This window comes from Arachis hypogaea, chromosome 15 (assembly GCF_003086295.3).
Source record: "Arachis hypogaea cultivar Tifrunner chromosome 15, arahy.Tifrunner.gnm2.J5K5, whole genome shotgun sequence".
In the NCBI taxonomy this organism is placed as follows: Eukaryota; Viridiplantae; Streptophyta; class Magnoliopsida; order Fabales; family Fabaceae; genus Arachis; species Arachis hypogaea.
This window is the reverse complement of record NC_092050.1, coordinates 158,149,592-158,160,063: the sequence shown is the minus strand read 5'-3', so window position 1 is coordinate 158,160,063 and position 10,472 is coordinate 158,149,592. Positions and strand designations below refer to the sequence as shown.

Sequence of the window (10,472 nt, the reverse complement as noted above, 5' to 3'; positions counted from 1 at the left end):
GGGTTGAGAAAAAGGAGAAGAAGAAGAAGAAGAAAAAGGAGTGGGTGGGTTCTAATGAGGGATTGAAGCCATGGATCTCTCACCTATGCTCTTGATACCATGAAAGAGTGTTCAATGGAACAGAGAGATGAAGTGAATTATCTATCTATCATTGAGTAATTGGATGTTATACAATATATGAGGCAACTTTGCTATATATATAGCAAGCTACTACAATTCTGTTAAAATAGAATTAACAAAATTAAAAACAAGATAGGTTAGACTTAACTGTCACTTAACAAGTGTGACTTGATCTTTTTTATCTTGATCTTAATCTATTATATTACATACTTTATCTCTATTATCTTAAATTAATGTATGAGGAGCCAATATAATTAATATACAATGTGTACAATAAGAGTATTTTTGAAATTAACATTAAATGATAATTAAATTAATTAATTACAAAATTATTTCTAATTTTAAATACAAAGTAAATAAGAATTCCAAACAGTTATGAACACCTCTCTCTCTCTCTCTCTCTCTCTCTCTCTCTCTCTCTCTCTCTCTCTCTCTCTCTCTCTCTCTCTCTCTGGTGCCGCTGAAGACCAAGCTGTACCCTAACCCCAACGAGGAGCTTCCAAAGAGTGAGACGAATTAGTACACGACGCAGTTTCCAAGACCGAATTTAATGAATCCCTTAGCAAAGAAGAAGGCGAGGCAGACGAGCCACAAAGATCGGGTCGCCAAAGCCTGAGAACACCGTCAATGTTTGGTTTTTAATTGTTGTTGTGTTTAATTAGTGGATCATGCTACTAGTTTAATCTTCATGGTTATTAGCAGATGGGTGTGTGGTTTATTGTTATCCCATCGTAGAAGACCCTTCATCGTGGAAGGAAATCTTGTGATTTATAGTTGTTTTAAAAGTTTGTCTTGTTTGTTTTCATTTTTTCTTCTATAACAATTATTTTAATTCTGATTATAGCTTCTTTGGCCGTACCTCAGAGATGTTTTTTATAATTTATTGTGGATATTATTTACTGCCATATTATATTTTTTTCAGAGTCACTCTGTAAAGATTTATAAGGTTTGAGATAGCTAATTTGCGTACTTATATTCATATTTCATATCATATAATTTTTTGGGTTTTGGCCTTTTTGTCATATTTCATATCACCATGGAGAGTAGCAAATAGTCCTTCTTTCCCAGGTGTATCAATGCTTGCAAATGTTAGGAAGTCATTTATGGCTATTGGCTAAGAATATCATTTGGATTGCTGGTGCTGGTCTTTTGATATTTATTTTATTAGGCGTTTGTATTTTTATGTTGTGGTGTTTTAAGCGAAGGCCAGAGAAAAAAAAATACCAAGAAGCAAAATATTGGTGTCTTCGAAAGTCCTTTACATAAACCTACTTGAAGTGACACTTCCTTTGAAGCAACCAATAGGAAGAAATTCTTTGTTGGGAGACTGTATTTAGCGGAAGGGATTCTTTATTGGGAGACCGTATGTAGCGAAAGTTTTATATATGCATGTAAATGTTTATTTTTCATATAAATGAAATATTTTAATGTATTTAATGGCCAATTTAGGATGGTCATTTTAATAGGTATGCGAATAATTATTTTAATTTTTATGTAGATGATTATTTTGATTGGATTGAGTTTGGTTATATATAATTAAAATATGTTGGATGTTCAATTCATTAAGTATGCAAATGATTATTTTTATTTTTAAGTGGATGATTATTTTTACTAAGGGTGAATGGGATGATTATTGATGAAGGTGGGAGTGGCCGCCGATTGAAAAAGAAGAGGGTATTGGAATGAAATGTTTTGATAAATTAAGATTTTGGATGATTAATTTTTTGAAATAATTAATTGAATTTTTTAAAAATTTTAAATTTAAAATTAAAAAATTTAAAATTTAAAATTCAATGTGAAATAATTAAATAAGAATTTTTGAATTTAGAATAATTTGTGGACAGATTTTTATTATTTATCCTTATTAGACTAAATAATTAGCTCATTATACACATTATACAGATATCTCATTAGTTCCTAGCAAGATTCTATATGTGTATTAATATTGATGTACAAGTTTTTAATTGGTTATTTTCATATGCAATAATGAGTGAAAATTTCTTAATTAATTTCTTTTGTATATTTTATTAGTTTCTTTTAACTTTTCAAACTTGATGAATTATTTTACTATTAACTTCTTTTAGCTTAAAGAGAAAATAGGCTAATACATACATGATCAAAACAAAATTTGTTATATTTTTGTTTACGTAATTTCACATACTACTAGATCTAATTATTATATTTACATACATAAAAATACATTTGTTAAAAAAATGTAATAAGGAATTGATTTTTTAGTCAATATAAGACAAATTTTTAAATTTTAAAATTTAAATTCTAAAAGAATTACAAGTTCTTATAATTAAAAAGGAAAAAGGGAAAAAAAAATACCGATTACTTAAAAAACATATATTTTTTTATATTTTCACAGAATAAATGGAGACCAATTGAGAGAAAAGAGATTGTGGGTAGTAGTAGCAACAGGAGAATTGACTATGCAGTATGCACTGAAGTGTTAGCATGCACCTTCCACATAGACGATCCCTTGTTCCCTTCCACGTACCAAATTTGTTCTTCTCTATCACCTATCACATGTCACCGCCCCTGTTTCCTATCATATCATATTCTATTCTAAACTCTACACACACATATATATAGACGTCACCCATCTCCATATTCCATCAACAAAACACAACACAACGCTACCCATATTCTCTCATTAACAACCCACACCAATGGAACAATCTGCCTCCTCCACTCTCACCGGACTTCTCCGCCGGGCAGCCGATACCTTCCCCTCGCGTCGCGCCATCTCTGTCGCCGGCAAGTTTGATCTCACCCACTCCCGCCTCCAACATCTCGTCGATATCGCAGCCAACCGCCTCATCTCTGCTGGCATCAAGCCCGGCGATGTCGTGGCTCTCACCTTCCCCAACACCGTCGAGGTTCGCCTCTCAAATTAAATATTTTTTATATTTTCTTTGTTCCATTTTATTTTGTTCAACAAATTAAATATTATTTATTAATTTTTAATATTTTGCAGTTTGTGATAACCTTCTTAGCTGTTATTCGAGCGCGTGCGACTGCAGCGCCACTTAACCCCGCGTACACTGCGGAAGAGTTCGAGTTTTATTTATCAGACTCAGAATCCAAACTTCTAGTAACTTCTTCTGAAGGAATCAAGCCGGCTCAAGCCGCGGCTTCCAAGCTCACCATCCCTTGCGCCGCGGCTTCATTAAATACACCCGAACAAGCCGATAATGAAGCAGCCGAAGCCGAATTCACCCTCTCCCTCAGCCACCGTCCTGACTCGGACTCTAACTCGGACCACGACTCGCTCTCCGGACTCACCAACGATCCTTCCGACGTGGCGCTCTTCCTCCACACCTCCGGCACCACGAGCCGCCCCAAGGGCGTGCCGCTGACTCAGCACAACCTCTTTTCCTCCGTTCGCAACATCCAATCGGTGTACCGACTCACTGAGTCAGACTCGACGGTGATCGTGCTCCCTCTCTTCCACGTCCACGGCTTAATCTGCGGATTACTCAGCTCTATCGGCGCCGGAGCAGCCGTAGCCTTGCCGGCGGCGGGGAGATTCTCCGCGTCGACGTTCTGGAAAGACATGATCAAGTACAACGCCACGTGGTACACCGCGGTTCCAACGATACACCAGATCGTACTTGATCGCCACCAGAACAACCCCGAACCGGTTTACCCGAAGCTCCGGTTTATTCGTAGCTGCAGCGCGTCGCTGGCACCGGCTATTCTGGGTCGGTTGGAGGAGGCTTTCGGTGCACCGGTTTTGGAGGCTTATGCGATGACGGAAGCCTCTCATTTAATGGCTTCGAATCCGTTGCCGGAAGATGGGCCCCACAAGGCCGGGTCCGTTGGAAAGCCCGTGGGGCAAGAGATGCGCATATTGGATGAAACGGGCCGGGTCTTGGAGGCTGAGGTTAACGGTGAGGTTTGTATTAAGGGTCCCAATGTGACGAATGGTTATAAGAATAACCCAGATGCTAATACGGCGGCGTTTCAGTTTGATTGGTTCCATACCGGTGATCTTGGTTACTTTGATTCTGACGGCTATTTGCATATTGTGGGTCGGATCAAGGAGCTCATTAACCGTGGAGGTATTTATTTATTTATTTATTTCTAACAAGTTTAATTTTGATTCATGGACAAAATTTGACGTAATAATCTAGTCAGATTTAAATGTGAAAATAACCTTTGTTAATACCATAATATATGATTAGTTGTTATTTTCTACAAGTAGAATAGTAGGAATAACGTTGGTTTTCTCTTTGCATGGGAATGAGATGACAGCTGAGAATTATTCTAATCATCTAATGTCTAGGTTGAGAAAATCAGAGTACATTGAAATTTCTTACAATTGCATAATTGCATTGAATTTTGATTTTGGGATATTGTGTATTTGAATTAAATACTGCTTGTTTGGAGGTCTTTGGCCACGAGTCAGATGACGCGTGGGTTTTCTTGTTGTGTTATAATTTGTTATCTAGTAAACATTCAAGAAGCTTTTGCGCGTTGGATTATTGTTACAAGATTTTGACATGTTGAATTCAATTCAATCAAGTACGTAGCAGTTTGAAACGGTTGGAAAATCAGAAGTGAAACTGACTTTTTCCTTACCTGATAGTCCAAGGAGTTGAACAATATTGGTTGAAGTTGGCTTTCCTAGTTTGGTATCAAGCTGGTTATGAGTTGTGTGGCGGTGTGATAGTGATGTTAAATAGCTTTTTGATTTGATATTATCTTCTTGATAGATGCAATTGTTGTCAATTATGACCCACTAAATCAAACCACAGCAATCTGTACGTTACCAACTTATATTACATAGAAATTATGCATGATTATAGATTGAATTATTGATTGAGTTTTATATATTTTGTAGGAGAGAAAATATCACCAATAGAAGTGGATGCTGTCCTCCTATCTCATCCTGATATTGCTCAGGCGGTTGCTTTCGGAGTTCCCGATGACAAATACGGCGAGGAGGTATGTATTTTTCTTATTTTGTTTTTTTGGGCCTTCCATTCCTTTGTCTTTTTCCCCCTTACCAATCTAACCCAAATAATAATGGAACTCTCAAAGATTAAAACAGTTGTCCCACTTTGTTTCACACACTTTATTTATTTTCATACACCATACAATAAGTGCACAACAGCCATTTTTACTTTATTATAATCAATGAATGAGTTTCACATACATAACTCATATGCCTGAGGCCCTACCATGTGGGGTCACGTGTACCTGAAAGTTGAATTGATCTGAGGTTTTATGTGGTGTTCAATTTCTTTTGCTTTGTATGCTTCTACAACTAGGTAAAGGTCACGCTTTAATCACGTTAGTAACATTATGTGGCGTACAAAACATTGCTGATTGTGAAGCTCAAGCTCCAGAACTAATATAGAAGTTTGGCAAATGGAATATGCTACCAAATATGAAATTATCAATTTGCTAACTTCTTTCTCCACCGAAAAATAGCAATAAAATAAATAATTTATGGTCCATGTGTCTTGAAAGCGATTTCCCATGGTTTATGATCCACTACACTTTAACCTTTAGATCCCGTAAAAAAAATAAAAAAAAATAAATAAATAAACTTTAGATGCCTTTCTTGTTAGGGAAAGACAGCTACTTATACCTGTAGACTGTAGTAGCCAGTTGTTTTGTTGACATGTGAATTGTGAAATACTTTATATGACGTTTATAGCATTTCTATTTTGAAAGAATTTAATTTCCTTTGAAATACAATGTTTCGAAGATTAATATGTAACTGCTTAAGAGATGTGTAAACACCGCACTTTGTTTTGTTTGTATACTAGGCTATATAGATAGATATGCATGAACTTATGAACTTATCAACTTTGAGTTGATCTTGGATACATATATTTTTTTTCCCTTTGTACAGATAAACTGTGCAATCATCCCAAGAGAAGGGTCAAACATTGATGAGGAAGAGGTGCTGAGATTTAGCAAGAAGAATCTTGCATCTTTCAAAGTCCCCAAGAAGGTCTTCATCACTGATTCATTGCCCAAGACAGCCACTGGCAAGATTCTACGCCGCCTAGTAGCTGAACATTTTGTCTCTCAAAAATGATATGCTTGCTGGAGTGCCTCACCTTAAACCTTTCCTACCTGGCCAATAAAGGGTTGGAGTCTATAATTATTCATAAATGTTGACAATGTTGGCATTATGAGGAACAAAAAAGAAACATGCAATTAGCATTCAACATTGTAATTTTATGATTGTGAGGGGTTTACAGATTACAACGCAACGTTTTTACATGGGATTAATTTTGTGATGAGATATAGAATACTAATAGTGTGTTGATTTTGTAGGCAAATTCTAAAACTTGAATTTCTTAATTCTATACTTTGGATAAGTGAAGATAACACATGTACCAGGAGAATACGAAACAAGCATCCGAGAAACAATTATATAACTGTTAGTGCTGGTTACGAGAATCCAGTTTAGAATCAATAATCCAATTTAGAATCAATAATCAATCATCTACACTGATCTACATCCCTCCAATTCGTTAACCGCTTCATCATACCGAAGCTCTTGATCCAAGTGTTAGAAATGACAAAAAGCAAAATCACATTCATTCCAATATTTAGTAAGATCACCTTAAGTTAAAATCAACAGGAATGCACCATGCAACACATAACCACCTAGGCTTCAATCAATCAGTTTAGAAAGTGTTAAACATAATTAGAAAGGAAATAATACTACAAGTCTACCACTACAGTACCCATAAGGATATAATAGAACAAGTCAACTCCCTTTCCAGGCAGAAAGGGGAAAAAGGAAAAACATCAAATCCCACAGCACACAGAACAACACACAGTTCAATTACACTACTACTTAAGCCTCTTCCTGAACATCCTCATCTTCATAGTCTTCATATTCTTCGTCATCAGCAGTGGCATCTTGGTATTGCTGGTACTCAGCTACAAGATCATTCATATTGCTCTCAGCTTCTGTAAACTCCATCTCATCCATACCTTCACCAGTGTACCAATGCAAGAAAGCCTTTCTGCGGAACATGGCTGTGAACTGCTCACTCACCCTCCTAAACATTTCTTGAATGGAGGTGGAGTTGCCAATAAATGTTGACGCCATTTTCAAACCAGATGGTGGAATGTCACACACTGTGGATTTGACATTGTTGGGGATCCACTCAACAAAGTATGATGAGTTCTTGTTCTGGACATTGAGCATCTGCTCATCAACCTCTTTGGTGCTCATCTTGCCACGGAACATCGCAGATGCAGTCAAGTAGCGACCATGACGGGGATCAGCAGCACACATCATGTTCTTGGCATCCCACATCTGTTGTGTCAACTCAGGTACAGTGAGCGCTCTATACTGCTGTGACCCACGAGATGTGAGTGGGGCAAAGCCAACCATGAAGAAATGCAATCGAGGGAAAGGAATGAGATTCACGGCCAGTTTGCGAAGATCTGAATTGAGTTGACCAGGGAATCGAAGACAGCAAGTTACTCCACTCATGGTAGCAGAAATTAGATGATTCAAGTCTCCAACTGTGACAGAATACGCCAACGCAAATTTAGAAAAATAATCAGAAAAATTCAAATGTCAGTGGAAATATGCATGCAAACTTAAGACAGACATGTTAGTTAGAAAGCAGAACATAAACTCACAGCTGGGAGTAGTGAGCTTCAAGGTGCGGAAGCAGATGTCATAAAGAGCTTCATTGTCCAGAACCATGCACTCATCGGCATTTTCAACAAGTTGGTGAACGGAGAGAGTAGCATTGTAAGGCTCCACAACAGTGTCTGAGACCTTAGGGGATGGGAAAACAGAGAAAGTGAGCATCATTCGATCAGGGTACTCTTCCCTGATCTTAGAAATAAGAAGTGTTCCCATTCCGGAACCGGTTCCTCCACCCAATGAGTGGCACACTTGAAACCCTGCAAAAACAAGCAAGATTTTAAGCTCGTTGCTCACCAGTTACTCAAAACACAGATAACAAGAAATTTCAAATAGAAATCAAACAATAGTCATCATAACGTAGCACGCTCGCTCCTATTCACGCACAAAATATTTACATAACATGAAGAAAATAACAAACAAATTATGCACATTTTCATATCACAGATTAGTATGATTTAGTTACTATGATATTCTAAACCATGGTGGCGATTTTACGTAAATTACATAATAAATCAAAAAGAGCTGCCATGGTACCACAGTTGCATATCAGAGTTTAAAGATGGTATTGCTCGTAACACAGTTGAATATCAGGCATACGAGTTATCACTCGTTAGTAGTAGTGGTAGAAAACGGAGTCCCAAGGAAATAATAAAAACGAAGACAACAAAAAAAGCTAGATTATTAGTATTTGCACTTCTTTTTATCATTTTGATATTTTAAATTTGAACTCAAAATCGGTCGCATCTACTACGGATTTATTGAAAAATGTTCTCACTATACTGATAATTTTTCAAATATTAGTAAAAAAAATGAGAAGTAGCAAATCTATGTCAGAAATGAAAAATCGAAGCTCAAAAAATAAAAAACGAAACAAGCAACACATCATCATCCAGATCAGCAACCAAGAACTAAACCCTAACACATTGCAAGTTCAAACGCAAACCAAAACACAAATTAGAAGCACCATTGACTTCACGACTTACCTTGAAGGCAGTCACAGTTCTCAGCTTCCTTCCTCACCACATCGAGAACCGAATCGATCAACTCAGCTCCTTCTGTGTAGTGTCCTTTCGCCCAGTTGTTCCCTGCCCCGGACTGCCCGAAAACGAAGTTATCAGGCCTGAAAATCTGCCCGTACGGCCCGGATCTGACGCTGTCCATCGTCCCTGGCTCTAGATCCATGAGCACCGCGCGTGGAACGAACCTCCCGCAACTCGCTTCGTTGTAGTAGACATTGACTCGCTCGAGTTGCAACTCGTTGTCGCCTTGGTACCTTCCGGTGGCGTCGATCCCGTGCTCAGCGCACACCACTTCCCAGAACTTTGCTCCGATCTGGTTCCCGCATTGGCCTCCCTGGATGTGCAAGATCTCACGCATCTTCGAAGCTGAGTTAAACGACCGAGTTCTAGAGAGAGTGAGGTAGTGAGTAAGTGAGTGAGTGACTCGGTGAAGAACAAATCTGAGAAATGAAGTTGACGTTAGAGAAGGGTTTGTTTTTTTTTATAGGTGGGAATGTAACGGGCCTATGACGGCGTTAACCTGGGGTGTGGAGGCTAACGGGGCCGTTGGGCGTTGGGTTCAAAAAGTGGGAATTTAAATTTTGAATCTGAATGGGGAGTTATCCTGTGTTGTTGCGCTTATTTATTTGATGAATCACTAACCGTTGGATATCTTTGTCTGTACGTAACAGTGATCTCTGTACGGTTGAGATACCTTTCAGGTTTGGGGCCGTGAATGAGAGGATTGAGGCCCTTATTATTCTTTTTTTTTTGCGTTTGGGCTTTCGAAGAGCTGGAAACAGTGCACGTGATATATGGGCTGGATCACGTGAGTGGCACTTGTCTTGCTCAAGCTTTTTAATTTTTTATCCCCTTTCGAATTTTCTATTCAGACAAAAAACAAAAATAAAAGAGGGAGAGAATTTTACAGGCAATGATGCAAGGACAGAACATAATTCTCCTGCCAAAGGAACTATTTTCTCTCAAAAACAAATGTAATGTTAATTTTCAATATTTGTTGTTGTGTTTTTTTTAATACAAAATATGAAAATGTTAAATCTACTTACTATTAAAAAGAATGTTAGAAAAATAGTACAAGTTATTATTTTTTACCAACAATAATTAAAAATGCAAACTAAAAATATATTATTAGATTATTCTAAAAATATTAGCTAAAAATAATAAATAAGGTTGGTCCTAAACAAATTTTTCATCCTTAATTGATAACATAATACATTGGTACTTGCTGTTTCAATATATTGAGGCCTGAAATCATTATACTAAAAGATTGGACATGTTAGCTATTTTGTACTTAGTGATGATTATTGTCGAAAAAAAACCAGATTTATTTTGTAAAGTTTCATTTGTTTCCAAGTGTAACAATGGGATCGGAGTTAGAGCCATTCTACTTTGTTTCACGTTAGCCAAAATTGATGGTGGGGCTGTTGAAGAAAAAGTATAGTATAAACAATAAATAATGTAGAGAGTAGGATCTTCTTTTTGTACCATTGACAACAACTGAAGCAAAGGTCTTCTTCATAGACAGTGACCACTGATCACACACAACCCTTCTTCACAAAGCTATGCCCACCTTTCATTCACTTTTCATCCTCTCAAATAATAATAATCTTCATCATTATATAAATTATTTTATTGTTCCTTGAGTTCTCATTATTGTTCTTAATATATAACTCGTCCATGCTAAACAC

The 10,472-nt window shown here is 37.1% G+C and overlaps 2 protein-coding genes across 2 annotated transcripts; one reads left to right on the top strand and one right to left on the bottom strand.

The window, feature by feature from the left end:
- Nucleotides 1-2,523: 2,523 nt before the first annotated feature.
- Nucleotides 2,524-6,428, top strand: LOC112751804 (oxalate--CoA ligase). The gene is made up of 4 exons (XM_025801068.3): nucleotides 2,524-3,005; nucleotides 3,104-4,190; nucleotides 4,973-5,076; nucleotides 5,993-6,428. Exons 1-4 carry the CDS (start codon nucleotides 2,796-2,798, stop codon nucleotides 6,179-6,181), a joined length of 1,590 nt encoding a protein of 529 aa, XP_025656853.1. The 5' UTR covers nucleotides 2,524-2,795; the 3' UTR covers nucleotides 6,182-6,428.
- A 240-nt stretch (nucleotides 6,429-6,668) lies between these two features.
- Nucleotides 6,669-9,751, bottom strand: LOC112751805 (tubulin beta-1 chain). The gene is made up of 3 exons (XM_025801069.3): nucleotides 8,749-9,751; nucleotides 7,753-8,022; nucleotides 6,669-7,632 (listed from the first exon to the last, which is right to left on the bottom strand). The coding sequence occupies exons 1-3, from the start codon at nucleotides 9,140-9,142 to the stop codon at nucleotides 6,953-6,955; spliced, it is 1,344 nt and encodes a 447-aa protein (XP_025656854.1). The 5' UTR covers nucleotides 9,143-9,751; the 3' UTR covers nucleotides 6,669-6,952.
- Between the last annotated feature and the right edge of the window lie 721 nt (nucleotides 9,752-10,472).

What these genes read in the sequence shown, in the direction of transcription:
- LOC112751805 (XM_025801069.3), bottom strand. Translation starts at nt 9,142, where the DNA reads ATGCGTGAGATCTTGCACATCCAGGGAGGCCAATGCGGGAACCAGATC. An exon ending in GAACTGTGACTGCCTTCAAG is followed by an intron (nt 8,023 to 8,748) that starts GTAAGTCGTGAA and finishes TTGTTTTTGCAG; the next exon opens with GGTTTCAAGTGTGCCACTCA. An exon ending in GAAGCTCACTACTCCCAGCT is followed by an intron (nt 7,633 to 7,752) that starts GTGAGTTTATGT and finishes ATTCTGTCACAG; the next exon opens with TTGGAGACTTGAATCATCTA.
- LOC112751804 (XM_025801068.3), top strand. Translation starts at nt 2,796, where the DNA reads ATGGAACAATCTGCCTCCTCCACTCTCACCGGACTTCTCCGCCGGGCA. An exon ending in GGAGCTCATTAACCGTGGAG is followed by an intron (nt 4,191 to 4,972) that starts GTATTTATTTAT and finishes TATATTTTGTAG; the next exon opens with GAGAGAAAATATCACCAATA. An exon ending in ATGACAAATACGGCGAGGAG is followed by an intron (nt 5,077 to 5,992) that starts GTATGTATTTTT and finishes CCCTTTGTACAG; the next exon opens with ATAAACTGTGCAATCATCCC.